Source organism: Lutra lutra, chromosome 11 (genome assembly GCF_902655055.1).
Source record: "Lutra lutra chromosome 11, mLutLut1.2, whole genome shotgun sequence".
In the NCBI taxonomy this organism is placed as follows: Eukaryota; Metazoa; Chordata; class Mammalia; order Carnivora; family Mustelidae; genus Lutra; species Lutra lutra.
In genome coordinates this window covers 49797903-49823750 of record NC_062288.1, presented here as the reverse complement: position 1 = coordinate 49823750, position 25848 = coordinate 49797903, and the positions used below count along the sequence as shown (strand labels likewise).

Here is a 25848-nt window from a genome sequence, read left to right as displayed (position 1 = left end):
AGATAGATATGATATACCAAATCTCCATGCTATGAGGTCATTTTAGTAACCACACGAAGGGCAAAAATAGACCTAAAACTGAAAAGAGGATTCAGGGTGTGTAATTATTCCAATCAAAATGTCCCATAAATCAGATGAAATTACATGATTTTTTTTTTTAAGCGTTGGAGAATCGCCGTGTAAATGGCACATCTGTTGCAGATGTGGATACAGAAGTTCGGGAAGGTTCTAATTTCTTACGTGGGCAGGAGAGTCGAAGGAAGCAGCGAACAAAATACTTAGTAAATACAGGTAGAACGTGCGTTCTGCAGCACATGAAAAACCTAGCAAAAATTATTTTGAATCTGCTTAGCAATAATCTGTCAGAAATGGCTTTTTTCATGAATGTTCATGATTGTGACATATTTTTCAGATGAAAACTGATAGTAGTTACTTGAATGCAGAAAGAGCTATGCTCATTATTCTCCACACAGAACCCCTGGCAATAATTTACCTAGCAGAGCAGCAGTTCGTGCAGATCAAAGCTGAATTATTTAAGTGTGTCCAGGGGGCAGATCTGAGCTCCGTATGCCTTGTACTTTAAAGGGAAAAAAGTATACACATATTGGTTTGCTTCTTGAGAAACAAAGTACGTTTAATAGGTGCTCCATGCCAGTCCCACAAAACTCACACGAATTCCACCTAGTATCTGGGACAAAACGGCTCGCCACCCTTACCCTCCAGTACTGTAAAATCTGGGGGGGGAAGAACGGAACAACTGTGGGAATGTAAATCTCTTCAAATGCACAGCAGTGTATTCTCATTTAAATTAAACCCGAAAGCGAACTAGATTCAGGAGAGGAAATGGCAGGGGAGATAGTCTGGAGTTGCTATACAATGTGCCTGGCTGCTTCAGCTCCCAGAAACTGATGAAGCACAACTCGGAAATTTCAGGCAATTTGTATACCAAGCTCCTCCTTTTCTGTAGTCTTCTCTTCCATTGGTAAAATTCTTTTGCAGGGTCATGTAGGGATCCCACCCCTTCTCTGTGTTTTCACTCTGAAGCTCTATACAACTTTACACCTGAATGAACGCCAAACCTCACTGGATATATAAAGGGAACCTTGAGGAAGAATTTCACAGTTACAGTGCAGAAGCAGAAGGAAAGGAATTAACCAGCTCTCTAGCCAAGCAAATCCTCTCCTCACCATGCTTCCTCCTGCCATTCATTTCTATCTCATTCCCCTTGCATGCATCCTAATGAAAAGCTGTTTGGCTTTTAAAAATGATGCCACAGAAATCCTTTATTCACATGTGGTTAAACCTGTTCCAGCATACCCCAGCAGCAACAGCACGATGAATCAAGCCAGAAATGGAGGCAGGCATTTCAGTAACACTGGACTGGATCGGAACAGTAAGTGTCTTTTACTTGCCTGGATTTGGCTTTCTTTCTTTCTTCCTTTCTTCTTTCTTTCTTTCTTTCTTTCTTTCTTTCTTTCTTTCTTTCTTCTTTCTTTCTTTCTTTCTTTTTCTTTTTTGGTAGCATTAGCTCACATTCCTATAGAATTGTTTCATTGCTAACTAACCTGAACCATGTATATTTTGCTCAACAATCTGGGAGTAATCTACTGCATGTGTAGATTGGCATTCTTCCCTACAAAGTTAATATAACTAAAACAGTGGTTTGATAATGCAGGCGTGGACTTAAGTTCTATCAGACATCCAAAAGAGAAAATGTTTCTGGGAATTAAACTGTTGCTTTTTAAGAAGTGTGCAAAACGAGAATTTTTTTTTTAAAGTGTGGTTCTAGATAGTTTAAATTTAGGTTGTTTTCTGTGTGTTTTAGGACATGTACAATTGTGGTAAAATGTGTAACATAACTAAGCAAAGTATGTATAGGAAATCACAGGCTTTCCGGGAAAAAAAAAAATGGCTCACACAGATTTCTAAAATATGTTCAGTGAAATAGTTGAGAGTTTTGATGATGATCAGTGTAAAAGAGAGATGTAACTAAAAATACTGGAGAATCATATTTTTCTAAGATGATTACTTCTTAACCAGATCAAGATTTGGGTAATTGTTTTATTTCTATGAAAGGCTGGGGAAGCTTTTGTAACTTTAGAGATTTAAAATAATAACAGTACAATAATATTTTGTACAGCGAGGATTTGTTTTCTTTTCTGTTTGCTCAGCTGACACCCTAATGAACCACTTGTTAGAGGAATTCAAATTTTTTTCTCCTAACTTTTGCTTCACTTCTTCCCTTCAAGAAAAGTCCACATGCTAACAATCAGGTCTTAAGAGAGACACAGAGAAACAGTGCACAGGAAATCTGACACACATCTTTTGCTGCACTTCAACTCCATTCAACAGCTCAAAGTAGCTCTGACCTTTGAAAAGTCAAAGCAAATATGCCTACAAATGTCTTTCGAAGAAAACCAAGGTGTTTTTACTTTCATGAAGAGAGTTGCTTTTAGGTACACAGGAAGCATCTGATTATTATTAGATTACCGAGCAATGTGGTGGGTGTGCATTGTCAATGAGCTGTCACTGTAAAAATGCGGAACGTCTATGCACAGGGGAACAAAAAGCTAGGCAACCCGGAATCATCTCTGGTTGTTTCCAGGTGCATTCCTAAGGCGGATGCAGGAAGGGAAGCTGGAATCAGTCACACTGGCAGAGCAAGCACACTGACCAGCCCACTAGTTTGTTCTTTCATTTTACTCCTGCACTGTGTACGGATGTATGTGTATATACAGAAGTTGTTTTACAACTACTACATCCCTTTAGGCTACATCTGTCACCTCAGAAGTATTGAGGCAGAGACACAAAGTATAAGTCCTAAGTCAGTATCTCCTTCCAATTAGCTTTAGGTTTTCCATTTCAGTGCAAGGCTACTTCAGTGTTTCTTAACAGTTTTTATCTTTTGAATTTCGGCAGTGTATACTTAGAAACTTTCTTTTTTTCTGGCTAACGAGCTTTGATTTCTTTTCAAGTTTGTTACAGGCAATTCTCCTTGAGTTTAGATAACAAAGCAATCGAAAGGAAAACTCAAATATTTCAAGATTAATTTTTGCTTTAATTACAGAAGGCACGTAACCAGTAACAGCCAATTAGAGAACATCCTCACCAAATTCAAATAACTAAACAAAAAGTTTGCCATGACCAATGTTCAGGAAACGAACACCATGGTTCTTTTCGCAGTTGTAAATCAGACATGTTAGGCATTTTTCTGCCATAAAATTCATGGAAATGTAGCCAAGTTGTTATGGCAACCATACGTTCCTGATTTGGGGGTCTTTTATATTCTTCAAATTTTGAGTTGTAGTGACATTTTGCATTTCAAACGTTTTAATATTTGTTTTTAAAAGATAGCTTGGGAATTTATGTTTAAGATGTAGTTATTAAGTTTGATATGCAAAATGTCAGACTTTGTACACATATGTATGTATGATTCTCTGCAGATGAATTTTTAATTGAAACAAAATATTGTAGGGAGCATATGCATTATACAAAATATTTAAATATTTTCCACATTTTCCCAGTAGGTTAAAAAAAAACCTAATTAAAAGCACTTGCAGATATTAACTGATATGACCTGTGAGAAAAAGAACATTAAAGTATGCTATTTTTTAGATTACTAAAGAGTGAATATTTTATACAAGTGTAAGAATTGCTTAAGCCTTGCTGGGGAGTAAGTAAAAAAAAAATGGGGTTTTCAAATACTTTAGTAAGCAGTCAGCGAATATTATCCATGAAAACAGAAATCAGGCCTAGTTTATTTTGTTTCAAAAAATGTATAGCCATGTAAACCAATCATTTTCATGAAAGTCTCTCTATAACCCCCCAGGCAGATTTTTACATTATGAAAATAAAATAGGGGTTCGCTTTCTATTTAACAATTTGCTATGCTTTGGATACAATTTTTGTCATTGCAGATTACTTTTTTTTTTTAATCAAGTGTTGATTTGCTTCTTGTCTTTAATGCACATTCTTTTCTTTTTCCTGCAGCTCGAGTTCAAGTGGGTTGCCGGGAACTGCGCTCCACCAAATACATCTCCGATGGCCAGTGCACCAGCATCAGCCCTCTGAAAGAGCTGGTGTGTGCCGGTGAGTGCTTGCCCCTGCCGGTGCTCCCTAACTGGATTGGAGGGGGCTATGGAACCAAGTACTGGAGCAGGAGGAGCTCCCAGGAATGGAGGTGTGTCAATGACAAAACGCGTACCCAGAGAATCCAGCTGCAGTGCCAAGATGGGAGCACACGCACCTACAAGATCACAGTGGTCACCGCCTGCAAGTGCAAGAGGTACACTCGACAGCACAACGAGTCCAGTCACAACTTTGAGAGCATGTCGCCTGCCAAGCCCGCCCAGCACCACAGAGAGCGGAAAAGAGCCAGCAAATCCAGCAAGCACAGCCTGAGTTAGAACTCAGACTCTCCCAACTAGACTGACTCGTAACCATCTGCTTTACAGATTCGACTGCTTGGAAGACTCGAGCCTGCCATTGCTATTTTGTTACTTGAAAATATATGCTTTCTGCTTTGATCAAACCCACCAAGCTGTCCTAAGTATCAGGACCTTCTTTGGGGTAGCTTTTCCCTTTCAAAGTTTTCAAGATGTATGCATATCCAGGAGGGCGATTTGCATTTAAATCCCAGGCAACCTGCAGTTTTAATTCCCCATGGTACTCGAAAGACTGGTGGTACTGTATACATCACTGAATCATTACTTTTTAAACAGAAAATGGCTTCTCCATCACCCTCCACACCCCAACCCATCCCTCACTCCCATCCCTAACAAAACCCCTTCAAAATTAAAAAGTTAAAAAAAAAGTTGCCACGAATCTTCACAGTAACACTTCAGAAAGGTGCTTTTTCTTTTTCTTTCTTTTTTTTTTTTTTTTTGTAATCTCCGTGGGAAGAGTTTAGCAGCCATGAGTGATTTCCTTTGAAAGAGGGCAAGATATTGTGACATTTCACTTCAGAACTCAGCCCCGTAGCTTTTGACAGTCTCATAGTGTGAAATTATACCCTGCATGCTGACCCTTGCTTAGAATGGAATGCCAGAAATGCATGGCAGCAGCTAATAAGTACTGATGAACTATTTATTTGTCAATGTTATTATTTAATGAGCTTTCATGTGATTTTTTTCAAAATGTTAATTTTTTATGTTTTGAAGCTTTTCCATGGACCTAAATATTTTCCTATATGATTTGTGATTGATCTAGGAATATGAGAATATGTGTTGTAGATATGTAAAATAAATATTTTAGTCTCCTTATTACATATATGTTGCATCATCAACTTTATCAATAGTATGGATCTTTTTAAATCAATAAGATGTTTTGTAAAGCTGAAATATGTAATACTTTTTTGTTTAATCTGTGCAATCAGAAGGTGATTTAACCTTCAATTCCATCAGTTTTTTCGAACAAAAATAAACACTGCTAAAAGCTATTGTCCTTGCCTTTAACGTGTACAGAAAAAGTACATGTTTACAAAAATTAGAATATATGTAGCAGGGTAAATGATTTTTTTGATAAGGCACATTTTAGTTTTGACAGAATGTTTGGCAGAAGAGAGGAGAGAGAGGAAGAGACAATCTTTTCAGTAAAGGGTTGATTTAAAAAGTTAGGAGGCAGAGTTCCTGGGTGGTTCATTTGGTTAAGTATCTGCCCTTAACTCCGGTCATGATCCCAGGGTCCTGGGATAGAGTCCCACGTCGGGCTTCTTGCTCAGCAGGGAGCCTGCTTCTCCTTCTCCCCACTCTTGCTCTCTCTTGCTCTCTCTCTCTCTCAAATAAATAAAATCTTTAAAAAAATAAATAAAAATGTTTTTAAAATTAGGTGGCAATCCAGCAGTGAGTTGTAATGAGAATATCATATTTACATACGCCCAGGAGGCCAGGTCTGCTGCCCATTACAGTCACCTGGAGGAGATAATGCAAGACCCAGTGTCCAGGCTGTCATCCAAATCACATCACAATTTCTGGCGCTAGATACCAGATATCAGCAGCTTTTAAGGTTTTCCAGGTGATCCCAACATGCAGCTAAGTTTGAGGAAAGAATTGTGAAAAGATCGCTTGCGTGGCCCCCCAAACAACAAAGAAAACAACATAAAACAACAAAGAAAACAAAAACTAATTTTTCAATGTTTTCAAGTCTGGCATGTTATAATATTAAGCAACATTACAGTCTTGATAAACACACACACACACATACGACTGCTGTGCCAATTCATTCAAATGATTGATCCCATTAGTCCAGAGGAGAACCAAAGGGGCTTGGTTATGTTCTGATAAGATCTTTTGGGTTTTCCCTTTTGGATCCTGAGCATCAAGGGTCCTTGGTACTTTTTTACCAGTTTTTTCTCTTTGTAATTGCAAGTTTAAAAGTCACCTGTATATTACACATGGCACAGTGAATTAAATAGGGACATTAATATTTTCCCTCTTCTATAAGAGGTAGGAGAGTCTCAACATATATAAAGACAGAAAACATCTCTAATTTTATAATAATGCTAACTATTGTACCATTAGATAAAGTGACAATTCATAGTCTACTACTGATTTATCTTCCAACCTTATTACTTCATAGTATATAATCATATTAATATTTGAGACATTCATAATAATTATATCATAGGTTGAATATTCCAAAAATGCATTGTTTGATATGGGTATTTCATTTGTTTATCATTGCTCCATATGGAATAGTTAACATAATAGAAATTTAAGACACTTTGGCCATTTCTTCTGTCTCAATTAGATAGAACCTTTAGTAGATGGCTTTAGAGTTAATCTTAAAACTTAGTGTGTTCCAAAATCTGAGGCATAAAATGAATTTGACCTGACAATAGCTTTTCACAATCAAGAAGACTATGTTTTTGCCCTTTAATAAGAAAACACTGAAACCAAAATTTTGATGATGATAAAATGCTAAAATCATCACTGATTGGATGGCTAATTGTGAATTGGTAAATTAATGTACTAGGAAAAATGAAATGGAATAAAAGAAGATTATAAATAGGACTTCTTGGGGCACCTGGGTGGCTCAGTGGGTTAAAGCCTCTGCCTTCAGCTCAGGTCATGATCCCAGGGTCCTGGGATCAAGCCCCGCATCAGGCTCTCTGCTCAGCAGGGAGCCTGCTTCCCCCTCTCTCTCTCTCTGCCTGCCTCTCTGCCTACTTGTGATCTCTGTCAAATAAATAAATAAAATCCTTAAATAGGACTTCTCTAGTCTCAGCTAAGTGAAGAATTGAATGTATTTCTCCTGGTCATATTCAATTTACTGATCTTTTCTGGCCTTGTTGCATTGATGAGGCATTCATTGCATGGTATTTGGCATCAAATGAGAGGAAAAGGTCAGCAATCAATAAGAAAGACCTAGGATACAATCAAGCTTTCAGAGAAGTGCAAATTAAAAGTCAACAGAAAGAGTAGCTTTATAGTTATTATTTTAAAATGTTAAAAAGCACTTGCATATGAATTGCTGATTATATTTCAGGTTTTTTTTCCTCCAGTTAACGCACAAATTCCCATCTGATTAAACTCTGCATAATTGTCTTCTCGCCTTAGTAACTATCAGTTCAAAATGATGAATTGTTCTCTAGTTCACATTCTTAATATCTATTCATAAAGGGATTTTTTTATCAAATTTATTTTTGTCACTATGAATAAAGGACTTTTTTAAGAGACTCAATAGATAGAAGATAGATATTAATATTGATATGTATACATACATTAGATATATAGATAGATGTCAATAATAAGAATGAAAGGAAAATTAATAGCACATATGCAAATAAATAATACATATTGTGTGCTATACCCAAGTTAAACATGGACATACATAGAGCTCTTAGAAATATCTAGTGGCAAAAAAAAATATTTTAACCACAAATCCTTTATATTTATTCATTTATGTTAATTACACATAACTGCTAATTGACAATACTCTATTAACCATGTTTATTTTACCATGTATTTTTTGAAGAGCAACGAAAATTAAGTCACTTCCTTTTAAATTAAAAAAAGACTGAATCTTAATCTACTTCAGCCCAATGTCAAATTAGTAAGGTTTTACTAGGAGATCTTGCTTTATCATTCATTCTATCTGCTACTAGAACTAGTATTTTTAAATTATGTAACATGACATGTCTATTTAGCATGAGATTTACTTATTTTTTAAGGTATTTTTGTTGGTTATAGAAATCTGGGTTCATCAATTCCCTCCCCCAGCAATTAATTAATTAATTTGTTTGTTTGTTTGTTTTTAAGTAGGGTCCACATCCTACGTGGGACACAATGTGGGGCTTGAACTCACAACTGTGTAGTGGAGACTTGAGCTGAGATCAGGAGTCAATCTGTCGCTTAATGGACTGGGCCACACAGGTGCCCCAATATTTACTTTAATAGGTACTGAACAGAATGGTTGTACTAGGCAGTAATAGTGGAAAGAATAGTATTTAGTCAAAGCAAAACCAGAAAACAAAACAAAACAAAAAGCAGGGGCACCTGGGTGGCTTGGTTGGTTAAAGCCTTTGCCTTCAGCTCAGGTCATGATCCCAGCGTCCTGGGATCAAGCCCCACATCAGGCTCTCTGTTCCACAAGCAGCCTGTTTCCTCCTCTCTCTCTGCCTGCCTCTCTGCCTACTTGTAGTCTCTGTCTGTCAAATAAATAAATAAAATCTTAAAAAAAAAAAAAAAAAGCAAAACCAGGAAACTTCCACACAGATGAATAAAATTTATGTCTGTCTTTGAAAGTTTAAATTTAGTATGTGAAATATCCATTTTTTGCTATCACCATGAAATTTAGGTACCAAAATCGAATTCATTATAGTTGGAATTAAAGCATTTGGATTTGATGTAACTCTTGAAAATGTTTTTTTAGCACTGAGGTAGAAACTCACCTTAAATTCTAGTTATACAGTTCTCCTATAAAGTGAAATACATGGAAAATCTTTGATAAAATCCTGTAGACACCCAGAAGGAATTCAGTGGGAAAATGATTTAGGACCCTCAGTGCTAGAGTATGTTCTCGTGTTAGAATACTCTCTTCCCTCTTGGTCTTATTGGAGGTGACTCCCACCTTGGTCTTAGTGGAACCTATTCCAATACAACTCTGTGTTAAATTAAATGAATCTAGATTTATGAACTAAGTAGATATTTGGCCATTATTGTTACATCCACAAAGAGAGACCTTCTAGAATAGATACCCCAGAAGACGTGCTCCTTGTCAGTGTCATTTTCAATTCCATTAGTTTATCCATACTCTTGACTCATTAGCTAACATTGCATTTGGTGCCTTAGCCTGCATATTTTGCAAATTGTCTAGAAGAGCTACAGGATAGCAACTACTACAGAAACCCCAAAGGAAAGATGTTTTAGCTTCCAGGTTCAAGAACTGATTAAAATGAATGCCAAACTGACTGGATAATTATTTCCAGTGCAAATTAGACTGAGCGATAGTTTTTCATCTGCATTGACAGACTTGCCAAAGGATTTATTTTCTGTTACAAATGAAGAATGAAACAGTTTGGGAGATTTATTAAGGAAACTAAATGTTTTCCTTTGCATTTTACTAACTGCACACTAAGGATTACCTTGTATTATCGACTTTATTTTTTAGTGGTGGGATTAGGCCCTTGAATCTGAGACAGGGTATCTAAACTGAATGACATTGTCATTGATACCAACGTATTCAACCAAAATTCATTGTTATTAAAACTGACATTTTACTATTAAAAAAATATATCAGTTCTTTTTTCAGTAGGAATAAAGGCTTTTTTGAGGGGCATTTGTTATTAAATTCCCCTAAATTAACCTAAATTTGGCTTTGAAAGATAGACTAACACAAAGAACCCAGGAGTCTAGTAACCAGGACTTTTTAGCAATCCATTATGATCTTTAATTAGCACTATATATTAATACAGCGTCCCTCGAACAACATGGGTTGGAACTGAGCCAGTCCAGGAATACATGGATTTTTTATGGTACAGTATTATAGATGTATTTTCTCTTATGATTTTCTTTTTCTTTTTTTTCTCTTATGATTTTCTTAATATTTTCTTTTCTCTAGCTTACTTTATCATAAGAAGACAATATATAATTACATATACACAATGTGTGTTAATTAACTGTTTATGTTATTCATAAGGTTTCCCATCAACAGTAGAGTATTAGTAGTTAAGTTTCTGGAGAGTCCAAAGCTATACATGAATTTTTTACTGAAAGAGGTTGACACCTCTAACCCCACATTGTTCAAAGGTCAACTGTGGCTGACAATTTTCACTAATTGGAGCTCTCTATTTTTTTTTTCCTTGTTTCCTCTCTCACTTCTCATTTGTGTGTGTGTGTGTTTTAATTCCTCACACTTAAAGAGTTAAAGAAATAACCAAATCTTTCTTGCTACGTACTTTCTTATTGTAAACCAAAGATAAAAATTGCCAGATGAATTTAATAATCTAATGAAAGGTTGCCCTTTGATCTGTTTGATACTATCTTTCCAAAGAATTGATTAATATTGTCTACTTTGTGTACTAATTAAGAAGACTTTTACATTTAATGTGTGACAATTTGACATTTTAAAGAAAGTAATAAACAATAAAGTTTTCAATTTACTTATTTGCAATTTTTTATGTAGTCATTTTATACAAGTGACTTCAAGACATGTAAACTTGGTTTTAAAGTTTTTATTTAAATGCCAGTTAGTTAACATACAGTGTAATATTAGTTTCATTTAAACAATAGAGTGATTCAATACTTCCATACAATGCTGGGTGCTCATCACAATAAGTGTGTACCTTAATCCCCATCACCTGTTTAACCCATATCTCCACTCCCCTCCCCTATGGTAACCATCAGTTTGTTCTCTATAGTGAAGGGCTGTTTGTTGGTTTGCCCCCCCGCCCCCGCACTTTTTCAGTTTGTTCTCATTTGTTTTATTTCGTAAATTCCACATATGAGAAATCATATGGTATTTGTCTTTCTCTGACGGACGTATTTTGCTTAGCATAATACTCTCCAGCGCCATCCATGTCATCACAAATGGCAAGATTTCATTCCTTTTTATGGCTGAATAATATTCATTGTGTGTGTGTGTACACACGTGTGTGTGCCACATCTTGTTTATCTATTCAGCAATTGATGGAACTTGGGGGTGTTTCCATAATTTAGCTATTGCAGATAATGCTGCTTATAAACATTGGGAGGCATGTATCCTTTTGAATTAGTATTTTTGTATTCTTTGGGTAAATACCTAGTAGTGTAATTGCTGGATCATTGAGTAATTCTATTTTTAACTTTCTGAGGAAACCCCATACTGTTTTCCAGAGTGGGGGCACCAGTTTGCATTCCCACCAAGAGTGCAAGGGGGTCCCCCTTTCTCCACATCCTCACCAACACCTATTGTTTCTCATGTTGTTGATTTTAGCCATTCTGACAGGTGTGAGGTGTAGTTTTAATTTGCATTTCCCTGATGATGAGTGATGTTGATCATCTTTTCAAGTGCCTCTTGGTTGTCTATAGTCTTCTCTGGAAAAATATCTTTTCATGTCTTCTGCCCATTTTTTAATTGAATTATTCATTTTTGGGGTGCTGAGTTTTACAAGTTCTTCATACTTTCTGGACACTACTAATCCTTGATCAGATTTGTCATTTTTAAATATCTTCTCCCATCCTATAGGTTGACTTTTAGTTTTCCTGATTGTTTCCTTTTCTGTGCAGAACATCTTTGTTTTGATGAAGTCTCAGTAGTTCATTTTTGCTTTTGTTTCCCTTGCCTCAAACCTATCTAGAAAGAAGTTGCTATGGCTGATGTCAAAGAGGTTACTGCCTGCATTCTCCTCCAGGATTTTGATGGTTTCTTGTCTCACATTTAGGTCATTCACCCATATGAATTTATTTTTGTATATAGTATAAGAAAGTGGTCCACTTTTAGTTTCATTCATTGCAAGTAGCTGTCTAGTATTCCTAACACTGTTCATCGAAGAGATGGTCTTTTTCCCATTGGATATTCTTTCCTGCTATGTCAAAGATTAATAGTCCATATAGTTGTGGGTTCCTTTCTTGGTTTTCTATTCTGATCCAGTGATCTATGTGTCTATTTTTGTGCCAGTACCATGCTGTTTTGATCACTACATCTTGGTAATATAACTTGAAGCTGAGATATGTGATGCCTCTAGTTTTTTCTTTTTCTTTTTCAGCATTTTTTACAGAGCTTTAACTGTGAAAAATGCTGAACATGTGAACTTGTAAACAGAAGACCTGGGATATAGTTTAGACAATGCAGCTGCTAATTGGTTGGGTGAAATTATACTTATGTCTTAATGTTCCTATGGCTCAATTACTTCATCTATAAGATAAGGGAGTTGAACTAGATAATATCTAATGTGCCTTCCAGACTAAAATATTCATATTCTCTTAGCCCAATTTGTCCATATTTTTCAATCACACTGACACCCACAAAAGCAGATTTTATGCTATTCTTTGGTTCTGATGATATTTCCAGTTCACTCAATTGTGAAGTTTCAGAATAAGATTTTAGTCAGAATTGTTATGGAATTGATACATTCCATCATAATCAGTACCTTGTAAATGCAAGCAATGTAAGATGAAATTGGAGACCCAGCTCCAGGAAGGCTGAGACTATAGTCTGGTACTGGGCATTTCCTACATTTTGTCTAAACTTGAGCAAACACCAAGGACAGATTAAGGACCAGGGAGAAAATGAGACGAATTTGCACAAAAGGCATTAGAAATTTGTTCTTCAAAAAGAATTATTGCTATCCTATTGCCTACTCATTTCTAGAGAAAATAATAAGAGAAAGTGGTTACAGCCTATATGGAGAATTGGGTTTTATTATAAAATAATGACATTACATTCTTGTTGACAGTTTTCATTTTGAAAACCTTAAATATGAATACATATTGTGATGTATGTGGTATAGTGATATTTCTGGTCAAAATATTTTGTAATATTAGTATTTGTTGAAAATCTAGTCTATGTCAATTAGTTTCTCAGAACACATTGGTGGACAAATGGCAGTTTAATTAAGAAAATAACAAGTGCCCTACTGCAAAATGCAGAAGTAATTACACATAATCTCATTTTGAGCAACATTCATAAGGCAACACTGATATGATCCATTACCTAAATTGCACTCTCTGGACTTAAAACAGGAAGAATATATTTAAGAAGAGGATGCTAACCTTGCCATGAAAATTTGAGGTAGACTATAGCAAACAGTAGAAGTATACTGGAAAACATGTTTTTCCTTATAATTGTCAGGTCTGTCAGATAGAGCTGAAGCTTTTATTTTTAAGCAAACATAATCTTAGCATTAACTTTCTGAAAAGAACCTATCTTCTTATATAAAGTTGTTATAAATTTTATAGAGATTTTTCTCTTTAATTTTCTAAATTTTTAAAATTTTATTTTTTTTCTCTTTAAGTTTTTTTTTTTTTAAAGATTTTATTTATTTGACAAAGAGAGAGAGAGCACAGGCAGGGGGAGAGAGAGAGGGAGAAGCAGACTCCTTGCTGAGCCAGGAGCCTGATGCCTGGCTTAATCCCAGAACCCTGGGATCATGACCTGAGCTGAAGGCAGATGCTTCCCTGACGAGGCACCCAGGTGCCCCTCTCTTTATTCAGATATTCTTATTAGCTGCTTTTTCTAGACCATCTTTTTCTCAACATTGATATTGAATATAAAAGTTCCTAATAGTGTCTATAAAGTGGAGCCATTGTATTGCTAATGATAGCACAAGTAAAGGCAATAGCTATAGATAATTCTAGCAAACCACATATCCAGATATTTTTTCATCTAGGACACCAAATATTGCTTGCACCTAACATTTACATAGAAATTTTAAAATAATCGTAAACTTTAAGAGTAATGTAACTGCAATCAATTTGTTTAGGAGAGGAGGAACATGCTGATTGGCCTGGCTGAGTAATGATAAACTTCTAGTGAAGCAATCTCCAAAAATATGGAGACTTTTATGGATTACAACAGATGATTGCAGTGATATCATGCAACCCATACTGATATTGCATAATTTAAGCGGTTCTCAGACATTAACATATGTTCAAGGGTAATAATATTTTAAAGACTTGAATTGCATTTGTATAAATGTACATTATATCCCCATTCCTCAATCCATATAATGGGGGGAAATCCAAGAGAGTGACTCTGGCAGATGTTGGAACTGGAACAAGGCTCTTTTTTGATCATGGTGTTCTTTTGGAGTTAAGATATTTATGATTCAGTAATATTATTAAGCTGAAACAGGTGTGCTTTCTGGACATTCTGGGTTAAGAATTTTCTATTGTGTTTTATTGTCTCTTTTATTACCAGTAGTCATGATAAGTACGTTCGATGGGAAGATGACCACAATGCCAGGACAGCTGTATGTGAAGCTGAAATTAAGAGCTGGAAAATGCTGATGACAGGGGAAAAAGGCTTGTAAGGACACACAATCAACACCATAGCATAGCTTTGGAATGAGTTCTGAAAAGCCAGTCTCTCAGGACTGCTGCCCAGAATAGGAACCTTCAGACACTGCTCAAGGCCATCAGAAGACCTGCTGCTCTCTGTCCCTGGTGAAAACAACAAACAAACAAACAAACAAAGCAACTATAAATGAAAAAAATCCTCTCTCCAGCTCTTTTGTAACTACTGATACCCAGTACTTTACAGTAGAAGATCATTTCCATTTTTAAATTTTTTTTCAATACTTTAAAAAATTTTTGATTCAATTAGCCAACATGTATATCATTTGTTTTTGATATAATGTTCAATGATTCATTAGTTGTATATAATACCCAGTGTTCTTCACAGTATTCCATTTTTTAACATTTTTGATCTTTCTCGAATACAAACATATCTGGAAGAGAAAATACATCAGGGGAGGGTTTGCAAAGTCAGTGCCTAGAAGGACCAGTGGCTTGGGAGTAAGACAAGGGAAAATAATGAGGATGTTAGAAAAATGGCCCTCATAACAAAGTACTCTGACACACGGCAGGAAAATTCCACCAACAGTACAAATACTTTATATGAACTTTCTTAATTTTTAAATACTAGCAGTAGACTTAAAAAAAAAAAATCCCTACCTGCTAAACTATGAGTACCAGTCTACTTGTTAGGTTTAAGTTTTTAAAGCTGTTTAAGATCAGTTTAAGCTGGTCTGTGGGCCATATGGGGCTACTTGATCTCTCAGGAGTTAAGAGACTAGAATTCCAATCTCAAAAGTCTACTATTTCTGAACAGCTAAATTATATACTTCTTGAGATCTGAGTTGACATCCCTGGCGTCCCAAAAGAAAACAGGCAACACACTCAGAATAAATTAAGGTGGATAAACTTACAAGGGGACTAATTATAAAAGTCTGGGTGGGATGTAAGGAAAGCACAAGGCATAGTGGGGGATCACAGGGCCAGCACCAACAAAGTTGTCATAACCCCAGAGACCAAGAAGAGAGGGAAGGATGAGGTTATTGGACTCTGGCAGGGGAGGAAACACATTGAGAGGAATAGTGGACTATGGTCAATCTGAGGAGTTGGTCAGAAGATCCTACAAATCTAGGGAGCCAGGGGAATAACACTTTGTCACTCTCCTTTCTCCTTACTTTTTCTGATTGATCCCCTGCCAAGGCTCTCCACTGGCAGTCTCCATTGGAGGCCATGGGCTTGGAAGTGGTGAACGTAATCCATATAGTTAGACCTTGGGACAGAGAGGAGGGTGAAGGATAGAGGGTAGATATGCAGAGCAAAACATAAGCTGCCTGGCCTAGTCTCCTCAGGCATACTTTTCTTTACAATGTCTGTAACAGTGTACTAAATTAAGCAAGCACTGAATTGTTATAGACTCTTTCTTTGTTGGGGCACCTGGGTGGCTCATTTTAAGCATTCAACTCTTGATTTCAGTTCAGGTCATGATCTCAGGGTTGTGAGGTTGAGCCCCATGTCAAGATCCATGCTGGGTGTGGAGCCTACCTAAGACTTTCTTTCTCCCTCTGCCCCTCCCCATCACCTCTCTCTCTCTGTTGGAAGAAAGAGAGAAAGACAGAAAGACAGACAGAAAGAAAGAAAGAGAGAGAGAAAGAAAAGAAGAAGAATCTTTCTTCGTTGTTCATTTCTAGAATGTAGATACTAAGATGGTCTCCAAGGTCCCTTCCACCATTAATCTTCCCATTTCATTATTTTATACATGAGATGAGAATCTGAAAGAGACATTTAGGAGAAATCCGGAGATTTTAGATGTCCTAGTTTAAGGTTAGATATCACGTAATTCAAGAAGCCAACCAACCTAGTAAAGCCAGAAAGATACAAAATCTGAGAAAATTTTTTGAGAAAATCATGTAGCACATGAAAAACTGAGGCATATTTACTGTAGAGTCTCCTAGCTTCTGAGACATTTTCATAAAGTTACCTTCTATGGATTGAGTCAGGGCGGTAAGTGTTAGATGTTCATTTTTGCTATTACCATTGTTATATATTTTAATAACAACCAAGTCATTAGGACGTCCAGTCACAGGTGAATGATTAACTATAAATCAATTTTTTTTAGCTTATTTCATGAAAGCCATTCAAGCTCTGAAATAGTCTTATTAGTCAGAAAAAGAAGAAACCATCAATTCCATTAATCCCTTAGGAATTAATTGAGAATGACTCACCAAGTATGATAATGGTTACCCAACGGCATTATCTAGAATATCAATATATATTATGTTAAGCCTGTTCCACAGCATTAGAAAATAAAGCATTTGAATCTGGCAGTGTTTTAGCTAGGCAGCCATTGTGATCTATGGTGAGAAGAAAACTTCAGAACTAAAACTATAAGGTTGAAGGTCTATGGATTAAAAGAAGGCTGGCTACATCACCTCAGCATGATTTCAAAACGTGTAACTCTTGCCCATTCACATTGTACTCTCCAGCACTCATCAGTGTAACTCATGAACTCCACAAAGTTGTAGAAGGATATCATCATGGTTCCATATGCAGCTAGTCTCTTCCTTTGGGACGGAGATGATCATATCACAGTTTCACAGAGTGGGACGGATCCAGGGAATGATGGCAGCAGAATGCCAAGACACTTTAAATACACATCAAAGCCAATTTTGAAACTTGGCTTAGGTGTGGAATGATGGGAAATGAAGCACTTGGCTTTCAGAATTTCAAAGACTCACTTTAAGAGGAAGCACTACATAGATAAAAGACGATGAGAAAGAATGAACAGCTGTGCCAGGCTTTGCTTAGTGGTTACACTGCCTAGCACAGCCTTTAGATGTACAAAGGATAAGAAACAGTGCCAACTTTGTAATTTCTTCTTCACCTACATCTGAATGCACAACAATAACATCTGTAACTGGAATAGTTCCCCGTTCTTCTTCTTCCATTCTCTTACACTTGAAAGGCCATATGTTGGGTTTAATTCACTAATGATGATATTACTCCATCAAACAAAGGTTCTAGAATGTTAGGATCCTAGGAATGGGAATACAAAGAAAGATTAAATGGGGAGTCCATTTAAATCACTTTTATTTTATGTTGTGTATTGTTAGAGAGTATTGCGTTATAGTTAAGAGTAAAAGTACTGGAGTCCTAATACCTGGGTATGAATCCTGGCCTTGCCCTTAATAGTTGAGTATTTAAGCAATATGTACCTTAATTTCCTCCTCTAAAATGGGTAGTTAAATCTGCCTTAAACAAGTTTCTGAATGTAAGGGTTCACAATGTTTGTTGTTACTGCTAATATTATTGTTATTGTTGTGTTTCTTAGTTGAGATGAGCTTGCTGAGTGGGGGTGAATGTAGACCTGGGTGGGGGTTTCTTCTCTAAGTCCTTGATCCAGAAAGTAGACTAAGAGTAAGGCAGGGAGAGATATAGGAAAAAAGGATGAGTTAGTAAAGAAGGAGAATGCAAGGTTAAGAACAAACATTTTTGGAAGATACTCTGGATTGATCTTATTTAATTTTAAGTAAAAATGAAAAGCTCTGGCATTTTGATAGCTTTCAAAGAAGGAGCATGTGTGCACACTCTCAGTCTCTTACTGTCAATGCCTTTATCCAATGCCTTTTTGAATCATCTTAAGTTTGTTTTTCTTAGCTGTGTTGTCATTTCCCATTTATTTCATGTATTTTTTGACACAAAAGTTGATGTAGGAAACATTTTCCTGCAGTTATGCTCCTTTTGCCCCTATTCTTAATCCTGAAAACAACTGGATTTGCTTACTTTACCAATATGTCACCCAAGGCTTTCTCATTCATTTCCTCAACAACAGAAACCGTAATTTTCCACTTTATTTCTGATTTTTGTAATTCCATTGCAATATGTCAATCCAATTTCAAACATTCAGACTATTGCTATATTCTCATTTCTCTTCTTATAATTTATGTTAACTGATGACTTATAACTCTCTAAGGTCATTCTCTAAATGTTTTGAGCATGTCTCCACAAGGGGAAAAAAAAAAAACTTCGAGTATCTTAATCCAATACATGTTTATTTAATTACAAATTACACAAACATATAATCTACATTATAAAACAAATTTAAAAACAGGAATAGAATTAAATGAGTTAAAATGAATACAAATTATTTTTCCTGTAGCCCAATGGATCATTAAAACAATAATTATAAAAATAATAATAGTGATAATGACAAAAAAGAACAATAACACGTGAACTTGCCTATATTCTCTGAAAATAGTAAATGTCATATAATTTTGGAAAACTTGTGCAAGATTTCATAGTATTTACTTAAACTATACTTCTAAGTGTTTCTTGCACATTTCTCAGTCCTCCTTTACAACCCCCTAAAAGGCTCTAAGCTCTTAGTAATTGTATTTTATAAATTATCATCGTCTTTGACAACCTGATTAACCTCTCCCTTATTTACTAATTTCTTTGTTAACCATATTTTCTTCTAGATGCCAGGAAAATTTTATAAGGAGAAACCCAGAAGACAATGACATAAATGGAAGTAAAACATTTAACACCATTCTGAAAAGTAATGGCAAAATTCCAGGTTAATGTGCCTGCTGTATCTGGAAGTATGTCTTATCCTTGGCCTCACAAGAAGATATTTAGAAGGTATCAATAGAGGCTTTGTTACGAAAGATTCTTTCAACATAGTTTACTGGCATAAAAAAAAAAAGTGATGAAACTTTTTTTCATACCAGTATATGCTAAATATGCTTGGCAAATTTGTTTTATATCTCTCAGAAACATTACGTTCCTAATTAATGCTTATATTTAATATGGATATTAACTCTCCATTTGTGTCTTTTTTATATGAGGAAAGGAAGAAACATGAGAAACATTAGAATTTCCATTTCTATAGGTGAAAAACTACATTTTTTATATTATTCTGTACTAGGAATAAAGTATGACTTGATCATTTTAAAATAGGAGTTAGAGGGGCGCCTGGGTGGCTCAGTGGGTTAAGCCGCTGCCTTCGGCTCAGGTCATGATCTCAGAGTCCTGGGATCAAGCCCCTCATTGGGCTCTCTGCTCAGCAGGGAGCCTGCTTCCTCCTCTCTCTCTGCCTGCCTCTCTGCCTGCTTGTGATCTCTCTGTCAAATGAATAAATAAAATCTTTAAAAAAATAAAATAAAATAAAATAAAATAGGAGTTAGATATTGATCATTTTTTAGTCTCGTTTTGTAGTTGCTTTCCATAGGTGAAATTACAAGTTACATACAAGTTATACCAGCTCTGATTACTAAGCTATTTCTATTATCATACAGCACATAAACCTTGGATGAACAATCCAACTCTTTGGAAATGGAAATAGAAATCATTCTACCGAATGCCTATCTCATCTGTTGCAACCACATACTCGACCATTTAATTACACGAGGTTTTGTGTACATCACTTTTTCCCCCCTTCAATTAGATTGAAATTTCTTGAAGAGGTAAACCATGTTTTGTACCATCTGCATTTCTTATGTAATAAGTGGGTAGGCTCCTGGTGAGGAAGAATTCCTCTTGTTTTTCCAAACCAGGGAATTCCTTAGTGGATGAAGGAGTTGGGATTGACTGTTGCTATGAGATAGAGGCTGTCGAGACCCCGTTGACAAAGCAAGATGGCCAGAAGTGCCACCTCTTCTTCTTGCCACCATGGGAAATGTCTCCCAAACTGTTGCAAGAAGGCAAGGCTCCCTCCTGCTGATGGTAGGCCTTGCACAATCCCTGATTCCTGGCTGGTTGGGATCTCACTGCAGCAGACAAATGCTACACAGACAGCTGTAAATTAATTAACAGAAAAACAAAAAGTGATGGTGAGGTTTGATGGAAGAGGCCGTTCAGTGTGAAGATTGGATCCAGTCTCTGTCAAGGATTTACGGAAAGTCTATTTCATGTGGAGGGTGTTTTCCCCAATGTTTCTTATTTCTTTCCAGTTTTCTCTAGGCTCATTATTTCAACTCATTATTTCACACTTGCAGTTCCCGTCTACATTTCTTGATTCTATTGTTCAGTCCTTTTGAGAGGCGAAATCAGCATCTCAAGCAGATTTTTGAAGCCCAGACAGATGACTAATTACAGTGTGTATACCCTGCTCTTAACACAAAATTCATTGTCTAATAAACCAGAAAAATCTTAGCAATGTGGATGAAACAAAGTAGGTTTTTGTGCAAGTCTAACTGACGCATGCTCTCTTTGATATGGTTTTCTACATCAACATAGGGTTAGTTGAGTCAGGCAGTAGTATTTTGATTTTTTCCTTCTTTTTTAGTCCTACCCTTATTTTAAGGATGTTCACACAGAAATCTGTTTTCAAACCATAACCAAAAAGGTGTCGATATTGCCATATTGTTTTAATTCAATGAAACCTGGGAGAGTCTAGACAGCTCTTCACTTTAGCCCTTACTTTCTACAACATGTTATTTCTTGAAACAGTTGTCTTTTTCTACTAGCGATGAGACCTGAAATCTAATGGGCCTTAAGAACGGCCTAAAGTGAGTAAGTGGTTTACTCTTACACAGGATCTGGTCTTTTTCTGAAAAGACAAACAGGGCACATAAAATGTGTTAGTAGTAAGATTAGAAGGGTGGAAAGGATTCCAATCTGTAAGACATTTATAAAAGTCATTTTTGAGCTAGTGGTATGCCCCATGACTTCATTTCTCTGGTAGATCTAAAAAGACTTGTTGATTTTTCAGTTTGTTTTTTTTTTTCCTGTTGCTAGAACAGAATGTGATCTCTAAGCTCTTCATATGCTGAACTGTAGTCCTGTTTTTAAGACTCTCTCTAGTTATAACTTGGATAAGCCTCTTACCTACTGACAAGTCGCCCTTGCTGTGGCACCTGCCCCTTTTACCATCTTCTGGGAAACATGTGGTAATCAAGCTGTGCATACCTAATGATCCTGTGTCATTTAATTATGTCTTCAATGCTACTCCATTACAATAATCACAAAATTCCAGTGGCATAAAATAATAAGCACTTACTTAGATCACATGTCTAAGGATATTCTGGAGGTCAGTTGATCTAGATGGGTTTTGGGTTAGCATGGTTGAGAACAGCTGGACTCATTTCTTCATCTGGAGGACAATGGCAGTTCAGCTGATACAGACTAGGCTCAGCTGGCGTAGTTGGCCTCTGTTGTTCATGTCTCAAGGCTTCCTGCATGAACCAGCCAGCTAGCTGAGTATCTCATGGAGAGGCTTGTAGGAGAAGCTTGAGTAAGCTTAGTAGCACAGGTACTTTTTAAGCCTTTGGTCACTCATGTCCTCCTACATTCTATTTTCTAAAGAAAGGCACATAACTAAATTTAAAGTGTGGGGAACTATACTGTGTTTCTTTACTGGGGGAAACTTCAGGTAATATGCCAGAGGCTACTGATACTCTAGAAGGGGCAAAGATTCGATGCAATTAGTAGAATGTACTACACATACCTTCATCCGAATCCAGTCTAATGTCTCAGACCTTGGAACTCTTCAGACTCAACCCTCCTCAGTGTATTTGTAGTTGTTGAGGAAGAGCATAGTAAATTTGAACTGAATTTCTTTCAGTTTTCATTTATGTACTATAAAGTACCTATTCTTTAGATGAAAGACTGAAAACTTGATTACTCTTCCACATGATTTTGTTAGCTGCATTTGATAAAAAGAAGTGAACAAATAAAAAGTTCATCCGGGGCACCTGGTTGGCTCAGTGGGTTAAAGTCTCTGCCTTCAGCTCAGGTCATGATCCCAGGGTCCTGTGATGGAGCACAACGTCGTCGTCGGGCTCTCTGCTCAGCAGGGAGCCTGCTTCCCCTCCCTCTGCCTGGCTTTCTGCCTACTTGTAATCTCTGCCCGTCAAATAAATAAATAAATAATTTAAAATAAAATAAAGTAAAAAGTTCATCCAAAAAAACCCACTGATCCTTAGAACTGATTTTGATCAGGGGCGCCTGGTTGGCTCAGTGGGTTAAAGTCTCTGCCTTCAGCTCAGGTCATGATCCCAGGTCCTGGGTTCGAGCCCCACGTCGGGCTTTCTGCTCAGCAGGGAGCCTGCTTCCTCCTCTCTCTCTGCCTGCCTCTCTGCCTACTTGTGATTTCTCTCTGTCAAATAAATAAATAAAATCTTTAAAAAAAAAAAAAGAACTGATTTTGATCAGACTGTGTAAAAAAGAGAACAAATCCCATCCCAAAGAGAAAATCTAAGCAATATTTTACACTGACAAAAATGATTTGTTTTATTTAAGAAAGGAAAAGGATGAAAGTGTTTTGGAGGGCAGTCAAGTAAAAATATGAGTTTTATAGTAATGAAATAGTATCTCCAATCTGTTCTTGGCAAAACACATTTTATACAAATCAAGTAATCATTTAACCCAAAGTTTTAAAGAAATAAAGCATATATCCACTTATGAATCCCAAGAATACCTTTTTGGTCCCCTGGGTGGCTCAGTTGGTTAAGCAACTGCCTTCGGCTCAGGTCACGATCACGGAGTCCCGGGGTCGAGTCCCATATCGGGCTCCCAGCTCCATGGGGAGTCTGCTTCTCCCTCTGACCTTCTTGCCTCTCATGTTCTCTCTCATGTTTCTCTCTCAAATAAATAAAATCTTTAAAAAAAAAAAGAATACCTTTTAAATTTTAGGGCACCTACTTTGATTTATTAAGGTCGCTGTGACTTCAGCTATATAAGGAGAAGCTGGAAAAAAATGAGACTAACATGCTCTCTCGTGCTAACATATCCATATTCTGTCAAAGTGCTATCATTTATTCCATTGCATGGGCTATTTGTGCCTGAAAACAGCCTTCAGTGAGGAGATCTTTTTGCAGGGGTGTCTTTCAGCAAAATTGTGAAATGGGCTGGAAACTGCTTAGGCTTCTACAAACCTGAAACATGAATGAAAAGCCAATAGTCATTTGGATACCTCTAACACCTATGAATTGAATGTACTCAGCCATAACTTCTTGAGTGCCTGCTAGGTGCTCAGCACTATGACAGGTGCAGGATATACACTGATGAACAAATCAGATATGATTCCTCATTTGCATACTACTGGTAAAAGTGGAAATCGGTTTAACTATTTTGGAAAACCGTGTGGCATATCTACTGAAGTTGAACATATGCATACCGGATGGCCCCACAATTACAGCGCTTGGTGTATATACCACAGAGACGCATACATGTGTTCACCAAAAGACATGTTTCTTATGAACATATATTTATAGCATTATTATTTGAAATAGTTCCAAATAGAAATTACCCAAATGCAAATCAGCAGTAGAATGGATAAATGGTGGTGTCTTCACACAAGTAATAACCTAGAACAATAAGAGTGGTTTACAACTATACAAAACAATATGATTCTCATAAAAATTATGTTGAACAAAAGAAGCCCGACTCAAAATGGTACACACCACATAATTTTATTGTTAGTAAGTCCAAGAAGAGGCAAAAGAAATCTTAGCTTTTAGAAGTCAGAAACATTCACCTTTGGAGTGTAACAACTTAGAACAGTACCAAGAGTCTTCTGGCATGTTGTTAAAATCTTCTGTTCTTTAATTTGGGTACTTGTTATACAGTTGTGTTCAATTTGTGAAGGTTTATTGACCTCTGCACTAAGGATATGTGTACTTTTCTTCATAAATATTATAATTTGATTTTAAAAATGCTTCCCTCCCTAAGAAAAATGATCACGGGTAGTTTACAGTTTAGAGTGGCAAATAAGAAATTTTAAAAAAAGATAAATAGCAGAAAGTGCAAGGAAGGAAGTGAAGAGAGTATAGCAAATCTTAATCAAGTATCTACAATGGGGAAAGCACACAAAGCAAAACAAAATAAAACAAAGCAAACGATCTTTTGTTTTGTTGATGATCCCTTGTTTGACAATGGAAGTCAATATAAACAGAACATCTGGCTATTCAAAAGTGCCATTTGCCTTCCAGTACTAAGAGTACTCATTAAAAGGGAGGTGCCTCATCTCTAATGGAAGATGTTGTAGACTGGTCAGTGGATTGTTGTGATTGTTCAGTAATGTGCAATTATGCAACGCTCCTTGCATATTCCTGCTTTAAGTTCTCTAATTATTTTGTCCAACATGCCTATGGTGTCACTTCCCCATTCTGCTAGCATCTGTTCTCTTTTATATCTCCTCTGCCCCAGAGGAGGTACTGTCAGCATTTGAGGACTTATAATGGGATGGGTGACATTAAAAACATCTGGGAAGCTGGTACTTTGGCTTCGTTGTAGATAAGCATAATTTAGACCTATTAATTAATTAATTTTTGCTAGCTGAGATCTAGATATCGCACAAATGTCTTTTTTTTTCAGTTTTCAAAAGAATTTTTTTTTCTTGGCTATATTCTTTGGTATCTGTAAAATCTATTGCATATATTTACTAATGAGAGTAGCATCTGTCACTTAAAAAATAACTCCACTGTATTGTAGTAAATGAATATTTATAGATTAAACTCTAAATTAAGTTCTTTTTGAGCCTAATTTAGTCATCCACCCAAAAGAAGTTTAATTATGCCAATCAGCCTGTGAAAATCCCTGGCATCTTAGGATAAGAACGTGAGTCAATAACTAAGACTTCATCATCACTTTTTCTCATAATTAATGTGTGAGCAGGAAAAAAAAAAATCTCTTTTTTATAATTATAACAGCTTTAAAAAGCACAAAATCTGTTTAAAACATGCTGTTAATATGTAACAGGCTAAGCAATGTCTAAGAAATGTAATCCTGATTAGGAAAAGATTCATTTCCACTTACCCTATGCTACCAAATTTCTTGGCTTGGTCACCAGACCCCTACATGTTGCTAACTGTCAGTTTACATTATCTGCACGAGAATCAACTAATCTTGACAAATTGAATTCTCCAGATTGGTAAGGAGACAGCAATTTAAAGTCCTCTTTGAAAAGAGCTATTTTAAGTCAGCTCTTGGATCCAACTACAGGATCTAACTGTTAAGTTCTTTTTACCCAGGACTTTGCCTCTCCTCTCACTCCTTGACTTTTTGGTCAATCCATTCCTTATTAATGGACTCACCAAGTGGTGGGCAGGCTGAGAAAAGAGAAAGAGAAAGGAATTTAATTGGTCAATTGTGTAAATGTGCACAACTTTGAGACTCTTAGTATTCTGATTTTATAAACCTTGTAGAGATAATAAGTTTCAAAAAAGTGAAATTTAACAAAGTGAGAAATATTGTATCTGAAATTTGAGTCTTAAAGAAAGCACATTTAAACAGTACCAAAAATGAGATATTTTCTAATCTTCAAGTTCATGACACCATTTCTGAAAGTAAAGATAATGATATCTTGAATGGTTAAACCACAAAATTCATTATATAACCTCTTTGGTTTTTGTGTAAAATAAATTTGGAAAAAGGTGTAATTGGTTCAAAGAAAGGTACATCCTTAAGAATGGATGTT

The 25848-nt window shown here is 36.3% G+C and overlaps 1 protein-coding gene across 1 annotated transcript; it reads left to right on the top strand.

The window, feature by feature from the left end:
- Nucleotides 1-1057: 1057 nt before the first annotated feature.
- On the top strand, nucleotides 1058-5407 carry SOSTDC1 (sclerostin domain containing 1). The gene is made up of 2 exons (XM_047694991.1): nucleotides 1058-1393; nucleotides 3991-5407. The coding sequence occupies exons 1-2, from the start codon at nucleotides 1189-1191 to the stop codon at nucleotides 4404-4406; spliced, it is 621 nt and encodes a 206-aa protein (XP_047550947.1). The 5' UTR covers nucleotides 1058-1188; the 3' UTR covers nucleotides 4407-5407.
- The last annotated feature ends 20441 nt before the right edge of the window (nucleotides 5408-25848 follow it).